This window comes from Lithobates pipiens, unplaced genomic scaffold (assembly GCF_037356315.1).
Source record: "Lithobates pipiens isolate NorthernLeopardFrog02 unplaced genomic scaffold, aLitPip1_a1.2 Scaffold_23, whole genome shotgun sequence".
In the NCBI taxonomy this organism is placed as follows: Eukaryota; Metazoa; Chordata; class Amphibia; order Anura; family Ranidae; genus Lithobates; species Lithobates pipiens.
In genome coordinates, this window is record NW_027507785.1 from 129,129,379 (window position 1) to 129,146,252 (window position 16,874).

Genomic DNA, 16,874 nt, shown 5'->3' on the forward strand with positions numbered 1-16,874 from the left:
CTCTGGCTTACTGGGTCTTGAGGATGGATCACTGGCCAGAGCTTGCACAGTATGTAATTGAGCTACTGGCCTGTCCTGCATCCAGCGTTTTTTTTCGGAACGCACCTTCAGTGCTACTGGTGGCTTTGTAACCGATCACAGGGTGCGCCTGTCCACCGACTCGGTTGATTGACTGACCTTCATAAAGATGAATCAGTCTAGGAACACCACCAGCTACCAAGCACCTGAAGCTGATGTAACCGAATAATTTTTTTTGAAATATCACATCTCTTCAAGACTGCCTATGCTGATGCTGAGTGACTGTCCTGTTATGTTGACTGTCTATCCTCTTCCTCCTCCGCTGATATCTTGGAAGAACATTTTTGGTTCTGGGTGATGCCACCAGCCCAATTTTTCAGCCCCTGTTTAACAGGGGCGTGCAATTACAATTTTTGATGCAATTCTTTGCAGCAGGGCTCATTCCTGCACTACAACTAGAGTATATGGGAGAGGTTGCAGTGTATAGGCCCAATTTTCAACCACTGTTTAACAGGGGCATGTAATACAATTTTTGATGCAATGCTTTGCAGCAGGGCTCATTCCTGCACTCCAACTAGAGTATCTGGGAGAGGTTGCAGTGTTGTGGCACCAGCAAGCCGTGCCTAAGGCCCAATTTTTCAGCCCCTGTTTAACAGGGGCATGTAATTACAATTCTTGATATAACATTTCACAGCAGGGCCCGTTCCTGCGCCCACCGAGAGTAACCGTGAGGACTTACAGTGTTGTGGCACCAGCACCACTACCACCACCACAACCACCAAAGGCCCTATTTTTCTACCACTATTCAACAATGACATGTAATTACAATTCTTGATATAATTGTTCACAGCAGGGCTCTCCAGCGGCCCACCAAGAGTCACTTTGAGGGCTTACAGTATTGTGGCAACACCAACACCTTAGGCGCAAATTTCTGCAGAGCATATAGGGCAGGCCCCTACTTTCAAACATCCAACTTACAAACATCTCCTACTTGCAAACGGAAGGAGACAACAGGAAATGAGATGAAAAAAGACGGACAGCAAAACAAATTATACAGGGGTGATAACCCTTCCCTATGTTTTCCAAAAAGCTTAAAAATTGATTTTTTGACTGGAGCTACACTTTAAAAATGTACCAGTTCAAAATTACAAACAGATTCTACTTAATACAACAAACCTACACAGTCCCTGTCTTGTTTGCACTGCCTTTATACTCCTGTTCTGAGTATATAGGGCCTGGGGGCCCCACACCTTTCCTTTTTTTAATATGGGTATGGGGTTCCCCTTAATATCCGATCAAGGAGAGTGGCCAGACTATTGCATTAAAACCGCAAGCAGTTTTAAATGACTTTTTTTTCCATAAATGTCATTTTGTGCAGGGACTGTTCTAAACACGGGAAACACGTGCCACTTCACAGGTATACTATAGACACCCCCCAGGCACGATATTTAAAGGAATATTTCACTTTTTTTTTTTTCAATTTAATCGTCATAAAAATCGGTGCTCCCAGAAAAACTGCAATTTTTAAAAACATTTTAGGCATTGACCCATGTCCCCTGGGGCAGGAGCCAGGTCCCCAAACCCTTTTTAGCACAATATCTTGCATATTAGCCATTCAAATTAGCAGTTTTTATTTTGAATGTTCGAGTCCCGTAGACTTCAATGGGGTTCTAAAGTTCTGTTGGAAAGTTCTGGTGCGAACCAAATGGGGGGGTGTTCGGCTCATCCCTAGTGTTGCGTTATTCACTTTAAGGTTATCACAGAGGAGAAGGGGGCACTTTTTATGTCTGAAGGAAAAGAGATTCAATCTCCAAATACGGAAAAGCTTCTTCATATACCTTAATTACAGGCCTAAAATATATACCAGCAGACTTTGAAATTGTGGTTGGGTTGCATTAACTTGACAGGACTAACAATACAGTATGTACAGTTGCAATCTTGCCAATCCTATCTATTGATTAGACCAGGGGTGTCCAAACTTTTTTCAAAGAGGGCCAGATTCGATGAAGTGAACATGTGTGAGGGCCGACCATTTTGCCTGACATTCTTTGAACCATTAAAATTCGGTCATTCGAGCACTCATACCTGGCCCAACAAAAATTCTCGTGCCTTTGTCGCGCTCGTTTGCCTGACACACAGACGAATGCTCTGTTCTTTGGGGGTACCGTTAAGTCTTAATGGTACCCCACACATTGGAAACATGGGGTGCTTTTGGTGCAGCACAATTAAAAAAAAAAAAAAGCTCTGGGACTTCTTTCCCTGCATTTTTGTGGGTATGGAAGCCCATTGAAATGCATGGGCTGCCCTACACACAGCATGCAGCCATGCAGATGTGAACCAAGGGCTTATTGGAGGGGCAGTAAAACTACATGGTTAAGCTGTTTTTACCACCCCCAACTTCTCCCCCTTTAGCTGCAGAGGGAGCAGCTGGGGGTGTACACATGCTGTGGCTGCAGCTGGAGGTATGCTCAGGGTGAATGGGCCTGCACTGCAACTACCCCGCAACTGTGTAGACTGCACAGTTGCGGTATAGTGATGCTACATTTACGGGCTTAAAACAGGTGGTGAGGAGGCAACATAATGCCTCTTTACCACCTTTCAAATGCCTCTGAAAAGCGATCTGTATATGGATTGCTTTTCAGAGGAGCAGCAATCCTGGCTGCTATCACACACACAAGCACCACAAAAGCAGTTCTGATGGTACAAGAATGGGGGGGGGGGGGGGGTCTGGATTAAAAGTAACACACATGCATACACATACACACAGACATACACACATACAGACACATGCATACACATACAGACACATGCATATACTTACATACATACAGACACATGCACACACATACAGACACATGCACACACATACATACATACAGACATACACGCACATACAGACATACATACACACACACACACACACACACACACACACACACACACACATACATGCACACAGATACATACAGACACACATGCTGCACACACATACAAACACACATACATGCACACACATACAGACAGACATACACGCACATACATACAGACACACATGCACATACGCATACATACAGACATACATGGACACACACACACATGCAATCATACATGCACAGACACACACACACATGCACATACAGACACACATACACACACACACACACACATACATACATACATACATACATACATACAGACAGACATGCACACACACACACATATAGACACACATGCACACACATACATACAGACATGCACACACATGCACAGACACACATACATACAGACACACATACATACAGACACACATACATACAGACACACATACATACAGACACACATACATACAGACACACATACATACAGACACACATGCACATACACACATACATACATACATACATACAGACACACATGCACACACATGCATACAGACAGACATGCACACACATACATACATACAGACATGCACACACATACATACATACAGACATGCACACACATACATACATACAGACATGCACACACACACACATACAGACAGACATGCACACACACACACATATAGACACACATGCACACACATACATACAGACATGCACACACATGCACAGACACACATACATACAGACACACATACATACAGACACACATACATACAGACACACATACATACAGACACACATACATACAGACACACATACATACAGACACACATGCACATACACACATACATACATACATACATACATACAGACACACATGCACACACATGCATACAGACAGACATGCACACACATACATACATACAGACATGCACACACATACATACATACAGACATGCACACACATACATACATACAGACATGCACACACACACACATACAGACAGACATGCACACACACACACATACAGACACACATGCACATACATACAGACAGACATGCACACATATACATACAGACACACATGCACACATACAGACACACATGTACACACATACATACATACAGACACACATGCACACACACACACACATACACATAAATAAAGCCTTTTTAAAACGAATCTAGCTTGTAGTACAGTACCTTTCCATTCCATTTCCTCATTCAGCCGGGTACTGCACTGTAGGGGGAAGCAGAGAGCACAGCACACTCCTCTGCACTTTACTTTCACTTTTGAAGCCGACGGAGCTTCACACAGTGCCGGGGATCGGCTCATTTGACAGCCCTGATCCCGCAGCACACCAGGCGGGCCGTTCAAAACCGGACTGCGGGCCGCGATTGGCCCGCGGGCCGGACTTTGGACATGCCTGGATTAGACAATATTTAAACTGCAGCACTTGACTGCATGTTGGCCCGGTGTAGTTTTTTTAAATTTCTGATAGAATAATGCTGTTTTTGTTGTTGTTACGAGAAATCAAAAATGAGACATTCGATTTTTAAAATTATTTAATTTGTATTTTATGATAGCGAACAGGGCTAAAATATCTAAGAGAAAGAAAAGTGAGACAAAGATATCTAAGAGTGAAAAGACCAAGAAAGTTGAAGAAAGTATTGAAGTCACAGATCTAATACCAAGACGTCTACAGCTTTGCTCAACTTCCAAAAAGTATGTCGGAGCTCATGTTTCCATTCAAGGTATATTTAGAAATACATTTTTCAATTGCTTCTATAACAGAATATTTAAAACTACGATGTAAATTTCAGGCAAATCTAAAAACTCCATTCAATGGTAGAGATAGTCAGCACAGAGCATATTCCAGAGGGTAGTATTGGGGGCATTAGTGGTAGGTTGACTAAAGCACCTAAACCCAGGTAAGTATAGTAACAAGTCCTATTTGCAACCCCAGAGCACCTAATAAGGAGATAGTATATGACCGGTCAAAACTATGTGGCATGTTCACCAAAGCCAGGAGTCTGGGAGGATTTCGATTTTGTAGGAATTACAGAAACTTGGTTCGACAGCTCTCATGATTGGCTGGCAACCATTTAGGGTATTCCCTATATCCCAGGGATAGAGAGGGTAAAAAAGGGAATGAATGTGAGAGATGACATCACTAAGAAAGCAAGGGAGGAGGTGGAATCCTTATGGGTAGAGCTACAAAGGGAGGAAACCAAGGGGAAAGTAATACTGGGAGTATGCTATAGACCCCCTAACCAGAGAGAGTAGGCAGAACTCCTATCACAATTTGGATTTGCAGCAAGAATGGAATCTGCAATCAGGGCGGCTAAGATAGAACACGAAAAGGCACATAGTGGAGGACAGTAAAAAAATATCCCAAGATAGTAAGAAAGGGAGGCCAGATCATATTGGTCCCATAAAGAATGACAAAGGGAATCAGGTTACTAAGGCTGGAGAGATGGTGAAGGTATTGAATTTATTCTTCACCTCAGTCTTCACGAGGGAAACGGGAGGCTTCAGTAACCAAAACTGCAATGTTTATCCTCATGACACGTCACAGAAAGCACCCTCATGGCTAACAGAGGACAGAATTAGAAATAGACTTGAAAAACGTAACATTAATAAGTCGCTGGAACCAGATGGCTTGCACCCGAGGGTCCTTAAGGAACTCAGTCAAGTAATTGCCAGACCATTGTTCCTAATTTTTACAAACAGTCTACTGACTAGAATGGTACCAGCTGATTGGAGAAAAGCCAATGTAGCACTAATATTTAAAAAAAGGGCCAAGATGCATCCCTGGGATTTACAGACCAGTTAGCCTAACATCAACTGTATGCAAGCTCTTGGAGGCGATCATAAGGAAGTATATGCAATATTTTAGTAATGACAACGGTATCATTAGCAGTAACCAGCATGGATTCATGAAGAATCGTTCTTGCCAAATGGATTGAAAAGTGGCTACAGTGGCGAGTTCAGAGGGTAGTGATAAATGGGAAGTACTCGGAATGGTCCGGGGTGGAAAGTGGGGTCCTGTCCTGGGACCAATCCTATTTAATTTATTCATAAACGACATGGAGGATGGGATAAACAGCTGAATCTCTGTATTTGTATTTGTGGATGATACTAAGCTAAGCAGGGCAATAACTTCGCAGGATGTGGAAACCCTGCAAGAAGATTTGAACAAATTAATGGGGTGGGCAACTACATGGCAAATTAGGTTTATTGTAGAAAAATGTAAAATAATGCATTTAGGTGGCAAAACCATGAATGTAATCTACTCACTAGGGGGAGAACCTCTGGGGTAATCTAGGATGGAAAAGGACCTGGAGGTCCTAGTAGATGATAAGCTCAGCAATGGCATGCAATGCCAAGCGGCTGCAAGCAAAGCAAACAAAATATTGGCATGCATTAAAGAGGGGATTAACTCCAGAGATAAAGTGATAATTCTCCCAATCTACAAGACTCTAGTCTGTCCGCACCTGGAGTATGCTGTCCAATTCTAGGCACCAGTCCTCAGGAAGGATGTGCTGGAACTGGAGAGAGTCCAGAGAAGGGCAACAAAACTAATAAAGGGACTGGACTAACCTAGTTATGAGGAAAGGTTACGAGCACTGAACTTGTTCTTTCTGGAAAAGGAGACACTTGAGAGGGAATATGATTTCTATGTACAAATACTGTACTGATGACCCCTCAGTAGGGATACAAATTTTCACCGAAAAGGGAATTTAATAAGGCATGCGGCCATTCACTAAAATTAGAAGAAAAGCGGGTTTAACCTTAAACTGCAAAGAGGGTTCTCTACTGTAAGAGCAGTTAGGATGTGGAATTCTCTTCCGTAGGCAGTAGTTTCAGCAGGGAGCATCGATAATTTCAAAAAACTATTAGATAAGCACCCGAATGACCACAACATACAGAGATATACAATGTAATACGGACATAAAATCAAACACATAGTTACATAGTTAGTAAGGTTGAATAAAGACACCAGTCCAACCTGAGTGAGTGTCTAGAATTGTCCCTATCCCTGTACATTGCACACTCACATTAGTCCCTACCCTCAAGGAGCCCACAATCCATGGTCTCCATTCTTATAATAGGGCCAATTTGGGACAGAAGCCAATTAACCTACCTGCATGTCTTTGGAGTGTGGGAGGAAACCGGAGTACCCGGAGGAAACCCACGCAGGCACAGGGAGAACATGCAAACTCCAGGCAGGTAGTGTCACGGTTGGGATTCAAACCAGCTACCCGTTTTACTGCTAGGTGAGAGTGCTAACCACTACACCACTGTGCCGCCCTAAGGTTGAACTTGATGGACTTTTCTTTTTTGTACCTCACCGACTATGTAATGCAAATAATATATAATTAATTTGATCTCCTTTGACAGCCTGTATAGTAGAACTAGTAGAAGAGGGGAGATCCATAGAAGCAAATCATGACCACTACCTGTACATGTGCTGACAAGGAGTATGCTAACAGGAGGAGACCAAACAAAGTGAGCAGAGGAATGAGCTCATTGGTGTGCTGCTGCTTTTTTATTGCCAGACACAGGCTGAGGGCAAGAATGGTGATCAAGCTGTACTGCCTAAAGCTAAAATCCGGGCAGCTTTACAAAACACAAATAATGTAGCCCTGCGTTCATTATTACATCTTTAAATGTATATATTTTTTTTAATTCCAACATTCTGTGTGCCTGAATCTGCCTGAGGGGAACAATCAGCACAAGGAGACATTGAGTTGTGCTGTTGTCCTCGTGTGTTAACAAGGGACATACTGATAAGGGGAGAGAGCAAAGTTACAGAAAGATGGGGTCATCAGTCCTCTGCGTCTATTTTCGCTGTCCAGTCACATGGTGGGGAACGGCCAAGACCTCTAAGTAGTACTTAACTCCAGCAGAGAAAAAGTAGGTCTCCTGCCCTTACAGACAGGATCGCAGTGTGTGTCAGAGCTGTGTAAATCTCAGAACTGGATGGACAGAAATATAAATCATTTGGAAGGTATCAGCTCCTGCATTGTATACATTTTGTCTGTGTACTTTGTGTTTGTGTGTGTTTGTGTGTGTATGTGTGTGTGGAGTTAGGTGGATTCACACCTAGGTGGATAGGTGGATTCACACCTATGCATTTTTTGTGCTTTTTGCAGTTTTTAGATTTGCACTACAGAACATGTTCCATAGGAAACCATGTTAAATAGACAGTAGTGCAAATCTGCAAAATGCAAAAAGCACTAAAAATGCTTAGGTGTGAATGCAGCCTTAGGCACCAACTGCAGCACAGGAAAGATTGGCCACCAACCTGGTTTTGCTTTCCTGTAGGGCTGTGTGAAGGTAAATGGGCAGAAACACAAATCCATTTGGCAGGTAAAGAGCTTCAATATATATGGGGTATATTCATTGTGTATTTACTTGTTTGCAAGGAGTTCAGCTTTAATATAGGTTGTTGTATTTGCTTAATTTATTTTACAGGAGGACTGTGGAATGCTGCATTGGAGGCAGGTCGCATTGGTGCAAAAGCATTTGGTCTGTTTCTGAGGTCACAGAGGATGTGGAGCGTCAAGCCTCTAGAGAAGAGTACTGCTGAGAAATTTAGAGGAACTTGTAAAGAGTTTGGGTTCGATGCTCGCTTTATACTGCCACATAGTCCTTATCTCATGAATCTGGGCTCACCAAAACCAGGTATTGGTCTTTTGCCTTTTACAAATGAAAAGTTGAACTGTTCCACTGTTCAGTAATGTCATTTACTATATAAAAAAAAAAAACATGCGAGTTGAACATTGGGAGCTACTATATATTTTAGAATCATTGAGTGCCATTATTATCTTAATTTTTCCATCAGTCTCCACAGAAAGGGTTAAAACACTGAGGTATTGTGTGCTGCACCAATTTGTAGGGTGTCACAGGCATGCAAGTAGCTTGACTTTGCATCTTTTCAACAGTACTTCTACTTTTTAGAGACACACGGTTTGACCTAAGTTAGTTATTGCTGCTGCCTATAGTGACCTGGTCTCCTCCAGTAATTGGAACCTCTCCTGCTCTCTACAGTTGGTTATTAGTACCCAAATTCTTGCTTGGTATACTCAACTTAGTTGTTTCCATTGTGAGAAGAATTGGATCTCTCTGGCAGATCCAGAGTGGCCTACAGTGTTCTCTTTCAAGGACCTAAAACTGACCGCCTGGAACATTTTCTTATCGTACACCGCGGGACACAGAGCCATAGTAGTTACTGTGTGGGTTATAGGCCACCTTCAGGTGATGGACACTGACACTCCCTAAGATAAAAAGTGCACTCCCTATATAACCCCTCCCACTACTGGGAGTATCTCAGTTTTTTCATCCGTGTCTAAGGTGTTGGTCACGAGTTAAGGTGCGCCGTGCTGAGCTCCTCTGAAGCAATCCTTGCTGGGGCTAGTCATGCAGCCAGATCCATTCAAAGTGTCTTTTAGGCCGAATTGAATGGTACCCAGTCCTTGTGTCCAAAGAAACAAGCTCTTGCCTGTACATGCTTCTTTTTTTTAGAGAGCTGGACCCTGGGATCCAGTACTTAGTAGTAAGGCCATAAAGTTTTACTGGCGGTGGTGCTATTACAGGTCCAGGATTGTGGGTTTCCTTGACGATCCCCAGCTCCTGAAGGTTTAACGGAACCCACCGTGAAGGGTGAAGATTGGGTCTGTTGGTTTTAGCACAGAAAACCCTGCGGAGGGAAAGGTAAGTGGAGTTTTTCTAAGAAATTTTTGAATTTTCTTATGTCTCAAGTTAGTAAATGTTGTCATGCTTATGTGTCACCACTGGGGGTTGTATAGAGCACATACCTTCTTGCGCTTCCTCGGAGAGCTCATGTTGTATCCGGAACAAGCAGTTTTCCTTTCCTCCAGCCAGCAGTAGATCTCTGGTAAGTCTGGGGTTTGGGGGGGGGGGTTCCTCCCTACCAGATGCACCCCACTTGTGCCATTTGCTACCCCTCTTAAAGAGGAAGAAGCACTACCCGGTGGCTTCCAGGCTCTGCTCGCCATTTTCTCCCCTCTCTGAAGATCCCATAGGATCAGAGGCCCGCGCTCGCGCGGGAAATCTTTTTTTTCTCTCTAAAGAGTGGAGGGGGGCCGTAGGCGACGGAGCGGGGGTGGGGCTTAGCAAGGTGTTGGCATCTTTCAGCGCCCCAGGGCATGAAAAAGTTTTTTTTTAAAAGCACTAGTGTTATTGCTGCAAGCTGCAGAGGGACACAAGAGCGTAGAGGAGCATATAAGAAGTTGACGACACAAGCATTCTTTTTGACACACATTTACATTTGCATCAGGCTGAGAGTTAATAACAGCGGCAGTGGCTGACTATTTCTCAAGCAGTGGATGCGATTTCTTCGAGTAGCACCCCTGCTTTGTGCATTGGGCTATATTCAGAAAGGGGGGTTGAAACACCCCCAAAAAAGGAGCTAAATGGGTCTCACTCAAGCTCCGGAAAGCCTACTCTTCAAATGGCATCCTCCCTTGAGAGGGGGTGGCTGGCCAGAGTGAGCATCGGGGCCATGAAATATTTGCAACTGTTTTCAACACTGCAGCTCCTTTTCTTTTACTCTTTTTCCTCAGCCATGGTAGGTTTTTAAAAGAAGTTTAGCGATTTTAATCACATCCCAGAGTGGTTAATCGCATCCCAGTGTGGTCAAGATGCGTCAGGTTCTCTTCCATTTTCCCAAGACCCTCAGACTGAGGAACTAGGGGAAGGAGAAGACGATTCTCTCAAGGGACTGTGGTGAGGCTGATGACTCCTCTTCTGAGGTGTCAATTGCGGATACAATTTCTTGCTTGATCCACTCTACATTTATGAACCCTTAACTCAGTGTTGGGTTCGCTAAAGCCTCCTCAAACTGTGCATGCTTTTTTCTGTCCATTCATTGTTGGGAAAATGTTTTTGTATCTGGAGGATCAGATAGATAAGCATTATTCCATCCTAAAAAGTTTTTCACACGTTGTCCTATGGTAGAGAAAATTCTCTAAGCAGGTTATACCAGCAATTAATGCTACTATATACTTTGTGAGTAAGTTTGACTTGTCCGGTAGAGATTACTCAAATACTTAGGGATACAATGGATAAAAGGTTGGAATTCTTATTAAAAAAAAACACTTTTTTTCTCTGGCAGGTTGAGTGTCTCAGCTTGCGCTTACAGTAATTGGTTAAATCCTTGGGAAACCAGTTTTAACAGGTGTTTAAGGTTATCCTCAGCAGGTCCAGGAGGCAGCTTTGTTTGCAATAATTGCTATGACAGATTGCGCCTTTGCTAAGCGTCATGCAAAAAAGCTCCTGTCTAGTCTTCCCTTTTGCGGTAAGACAGCTATCTGGGTATATTTTGGATATATCCAAAGAATTTCTAGCAAAAGAAAGATACCCCTTTTGCCTTTTAAATGATGGACTAATTGTGTTTTTTATTTCAAAGTTCCTTCTTCTGTGCCAGGGGCATCAGCCTCCAGGCAGTCATGACAGCCTCCGCCATCAGGTATAGATACTGTAGCCTCCTTATGAGGAGGTGTCCCCGCTTGCTCAATAGTGAGAATTCTTCTACAGTCCTTGTGGATCTGGCAGAAGGAATGTCAAGACGAATGGGGGACTTCCTCAATAGCTCCAACGTGCAAACTGAAGTTCCAAGAGTTTCCATCTCCTCATTTTCTCAGATCAAATGTTCCTATGGATCCAGAGAAAAAAAAAGATTTCTCTCTAGCATTGGACCATATTTTAGCAAAGTGTTCATGGTGGCCCCATGTAAGAGCAGAGACTGGAATTTAGTTAATTCCAAATGGACATTTTAGATCTCAAAAATCTAAAATTCAATTGCTGGATATAATCTCTCCCTTTTTGTACGAAGATGCATATCTTCATATGCCTATTTCCTCGCTTACTAGTAATATTTTCTTTCATAGTGGAAAATCTTATTTTTCAGTGTGTAGCTCTGCTGTCCGATCTAGCTGCTACACCTCTCGAGTACAAGGTTCTGGCTCCTTTTCTAGCCAGGTTAAGGGCCCAAGGTATAATGATTATGGTTTACCTAGTGGATCTGTTCTTGTTAGACCAGTCGGTAGCCTGCTTAGACCAAAAGTATGGTCACCACATTTGACTACCTGGATTCTCGACCTAGGAGGAATCTTCTTTAATCTGGGTCTGATCATAGGTACACCCATAAAAGGGTATTCGTACCCCAGGCTAAGATCAGCACCATAAAGGTCTTATCTAGGTAGTAGAAGCAAGATGCTTTTTCTGTTGTTGTTGGGAAAGATGGTGGCTTCATGCAAGGACATTCTTTATGCTTAGTCTCATTCTAGACGGGTGCAAAGCAGTATCCTATCGGCTTGAAACAGAAAATTAAAGCTGTATATGCCCAATGTGTCTGACTCCAAAGCCTACAGCCACATCACCCTGATGGCACTCAATCTCGTTTAATCTTGGAGGCTAAGCAGAGTCGGGCCTGGTTACTAACCTGGATGAAAGACCACCTGGAAATACCACGTGCTGTAGGCTGGGTGTGCCAGAGCCTCAGTTTATGGTTAACATCCAAAAATCTGCGAAGGGGAAAATCCTTCTTTCAGTTACTTGGGAAATAGTATCAACATTTGCCAACCTTTTTTTTGTTTAGGTTGGTGGACAGTCCTGAAAGAGGCAGCTGTCCAAGAGAAGTGGCCAAGATCAGAAATGGCCTTGCTCATTAACATTTTAAAAATTCAGGCAGAACTCTTGGTTCTGAGGCCTGAAAGTTCAGTTAAGGTATTGTCCTGCTAGTAGTCAATCCATTTATGCCACAGCAATGGCCTATATTAATCACCAAGGGGGCACAAGAAGTTGTGAGGCTCAGAGAAAGGTGAAGCTTATCCTATCTTGGGAAGAAAACAATGTACTTTGCCTATCGGCAGTTTTCATTCTAGGAATAGAAAATTGGCAGGCGGACTACTTGAGTCGCCAGCAGTTTTTCCTGGGAGATTGATCCTTCACCCCGATATCTTCCTGTCAATATGTCAAGGATGGGGTATCCCAGACATAGATCTGTTTTGCATCCAGGATCAACAAATAAGATTGACAACTTTGTTTCAAGAACAAAGGATCTGCTAGCATGCGGAACAGGTGCCTTGCTATTCCCATAGAATCGGTTCTCACTGATTTGTGCATTCCCTCCTATTCAGCCTGTATCCACAACTTCTTCACAGGATCAATCAGGAAGGGAAGTCGTTGATTCTTGTAACCCCAGCGGGGTCCAGGAAATATTGGTATGCAGAGATCGTAGAGATGGCAGTAGGGAACCCATAGACCCTACCTTAACGGCCAGACCTTCTCTTGCAGGGTCCGAAGTTCCATCCTACTTTACAAATGATAAATTTTATGGTTTGGCTATTGAGGCCCACACTCTGAAGAAACATGGGCTGTCAGGTTCGGTAGTTTTCTACCTTGGTTTATGCAGAGCCAGCCTCCCTGGTTATATATTATGGAGTTTGGGAAACATATGTCTCCTGGTGTGAAACCAGGAGCTGCATCCCAGGAAAGAAGTCTAGGTAGAGTCCTTGAGTTTTTCTGCACATGGGTTGAAAAATAGAGCTGGCCTTGAGTGTTTTCTAAAGACAGGTCTCGGTCTTATCGATATTGTTTCAACCACTTGCTTTGCATTCTTTGGCCCATAACTTTATTCAGGGGGTAACTTGCCATAATCTTCAGTTAAGTAACCCCTGAACCTTTGGGGCTTGAATTTAGTTTTGTCGACATTACAAAACCGCCTTTTTTTTTGGGCCAATACAACATATTCCCCTGGGTTTTTTTTGACAAGGAAACAATTTTTTCTGGTAACCATATCTGATGCAAGAAGAGTATCGGTATTGGCTGCTCTTTCTTGTAAAGAGCCATAGTTTTCTTGTTCACAAGGATGAGGTAGTATTGCGTCTTCATCCTAACCTTTTTACCAAAGGTAGTATCAGGTCTTTATCTAAACCAGGATATTGTTTTACTGTGCTTTTTCCAGAACTGTTCTTTTCAAAGGAAATTCACAATTTTTTTTTTGATGTGGTGAGAGCAGTCAATGTTTACTTTAAGGCGATTGCTCAGATTGCTGTGGGACATCCCACATAGTAACTACTATGGCTCTGTGTCCCGTACGATAAGAAAATAGGATTTTTTAAATGGCTTACCTGTAAAATCCTTTTCTTTGAAGTACATCACGGGACACAGAGGTCCGTCCCTTCTTTGGTATACACGTGTATTGCTTTGCTACAAAACTGAGATACATCCAGTAGTGGGAGGGTTATATAGAGAGTGCACTTATCTCTATCGTTCATTGACAGACACAGCAGCTCTTCTTGACCTTATATTGCCCCTTTAGGAGAGGACTTGGCAGAAAGTGTTAAAAACAGCAGCACTTGCACAGTATCGCCCAAGGGACAGTCCTACTGGCTATAACCCCTCACACTGCATCCAGCAGCTCAATTTTTTCTGCCTAGTGTAGAAGGACCTGGCTTCCTGTGGGGACCATTGGTCCTGGGAATTTTTTATTTTTTCTGTATTTTTGATTCCTGTGATCGGGTGACAGGCTGGATAATATTGATCCTTGTAGTCTCCCCAGCCTGGCCATTGAGCGTGAGCAGGCCCTAGCTACTCACTGGGTCGGCCACGACATGCCCCGTGTAATCCAGGGGAAGCCTGTGAGCTATATTCTCCAGGGCACACACATGACCGGGCTTCTGCTGTCTGTGTCAGTGTGGTGTGACCGGCAGCCACCCCGTGCTGCTCGGGTGATGGGTCTGTCTGTGGAATGTGTTCAGCAGTCCCTGCAGGAAGGGGTAAGTATGGTTCCACCTGTCTCGGCAGGATGGAGCAGCTGGGCATTCCTTGGGAGGTCGACTAGGGGGTCTCTCACTCTCTCTTTCTTCTCTCTCTGTTCCTTCCCTCCTCCCCATGCTATGGGCCGCTGTTTGACTGTGCACATGGGGGTGCGGTACACGTACCTGGCTGGGGGTCCTCCGGGGGGGGCTCTGGGTCCTGGCAGGGGGCTGCACTGGGTGTTGGCGGTCCGCTCGTCCTCTTCCCTGTTTCTGGGGTGTTTGTGCTGTGTGAGATGTGGGGAGGCCGCCGCACGCTCAACTGCCATTTTCCTGGGGCCACAGCCATTTTTTTTGTAGCCACAGCCAGTTGTTTGCCTTTAAGGCATTTTCTAGTAGTTTGGCGGCCATTTTCTTGGCGCTCTCAGATGTTTTTGCTGAGGTGGCCGGTGGCCATTTTCTAGTAGCCTCAGGTAGTTTTGCCTCTAGTGCTGGGTGCTTGTTTCCTTCTAGAACAGCGTGCTTTTCACACAGACACCTCGTGGATGACACAGAGGAGAGCGGGCAGCAGCAGCATGGCACAGTACCTGGGTCAGGGTGGTGAGTCCTGCGGGGGGCCCCTCAGTCTGTGGCAGCCTGTGGTGCCTATGGACTGTCAGCGGTCCTGGAGGCCTTTGTTGCCAGGGTGGAAGTGGCGTGCGGGCGCAAGAGGGTTAAAAATCTCCCTTCCCCCCACCGTCTTCTGGGGAAAGCTGATTCAGACTTGGGCCCGATGTGACAGGCGGCCCCTGTTCTGATGTATCAGAGGATGCGGACCAGGTCAGTGAGGATGACTCCATGTCCGGGTCAGCGCAGGAAAAGGCGCTTGTAGGAGCACTTATTACAGCGGTGCGGTATACCCTAAAAATGGAGGATACGGCAGGGGCATCTACATAGGTGTCAGTTCCGCTCGGGTCCCATAAGCTGGCCCACACGGCTAAGGTGTTTCCTTACCCAACTTATGTTGAGAAATTTATTTACAAGGAGCGGGGGAAACCGCAGCGGGCCTTTTCAGGCCCAAAATGCATGGCGGTGCATTACCCCTTTGAGGAAAGTCTCCTAAAAAAATGGACATCTCCTCCGATTGTTGACCCCGCCAGTTTCCAGGTTAAATAAGGTAACCACGATTACGGTGGAAGGGACTCCTGCTTTTCAAGGACCCTTCCGTCAGAAGGGCCAAGGCGGTTGCCCGTTCCATGTTTACCGTGGTGGGGTCAGCATTGCGGCAATTGTTAGCCATGGCCCTGGTGTCCCGGACGCTTACTGAATGGGCAAAATCGTTGCACCGTGAATTGGAGAAGCAACACGCTTCCCTGGTCTGCGTGGAGCTGGCGGACCAGTTGGTGCAGGGCCTTAAGTATGTCTGTGATGCAGCCTTAGATATGGCCCCCTTGCTCTCTAGAGTCTCAGTAACGGCAGTAGTGCTACGTTACCTGATTTGGCTGAAATACTGGTCTGTGGACCAGGCCTCTAAGAAAATGTGGTAAGGTCCTTCGCGCTACTATGAGTAGATCATAAGAATCCGTATGTGAATAAAAAAATGTGGGTGTATTCACAAGTTCTGCAAAATATCAGTGTTCACAATAACACTAATGCCGCGTACACATGATCAGACTATCTGGCGGATTTCCCAAAAGTCCAGCGGACTTAGAAAGTAGTTTTGACTCAAAAATTGTCCGGCGGACAATCCGGCCGTCTATCTGCTAGTCTGCCAGACTTTTGAAATGAACAGACTTTCCCGTACATGGAGAAAAGATCGTTAATTTTGAGTGCGGCTCCAGGTAGTCGGGACTAGCGAAGGAAGTCAATGTTGCCGCCTTTGGCAGCGAGATTGACGCGTCGCTGGCCCCGTCACCTGGTATGAACTTAAAGGGGAAGCCCTACGCAGAAAAACCGGCGTGGGGGTCCCCCCCAAGGTCCATATAAGACCCTTATCCAAGCACGCAACCCGGCCAGGAAAGGGGGTGGGGACGAGCGAGCGCCCCCCCCCCCCCCGAGCCATACCAGGCTGCGTGCCTTCAACATGGGGGCGTGCCCTCAACACCCTAAAGCACCTTGTCCCCATGTTGATGAGGACAAGGGCCTCTTCCCGACAACCCTGGCCGTTGGTTGTTTGAGTCTGCGGGCGGGGGGCTTATTGG

The 16,874-nt window shown here is 44.8% G+C and overlaps 1 protein-coding gene across 15 annotated transcripts in view; it reads left to right on the forward strand.

Moving 5' to 3' along the window:
* LOC143927896 (putative endonuclease 4) overlaps positions 1-16,874 on the forward strand; it is a 200,762-nt gene that overhangs the window by 80,639 nt on the left and 103,249 nt on the right. For 13 of the 15 annotated variants that reach the window (XM_077452348.1, XM_077452353.1, XM_077452356.1 and 10 more), the window contains 2 exons: positions 4,492-4,659; positions 8,387-8,596. In XM_077452348.1, the coding sequence (XP_077308474.1) occupies positions 4,492-4,659; positions 8,387-8,596 (378 nt within the window). The remainder of the gene's footprint in view (positions 1-4,491; positions 4,660-8,386; positions 8,597-16,874) is intronic. The other 2 variants (XM_077452357.1, XM_077452358.1) reach the window with 1 other exon arrangement.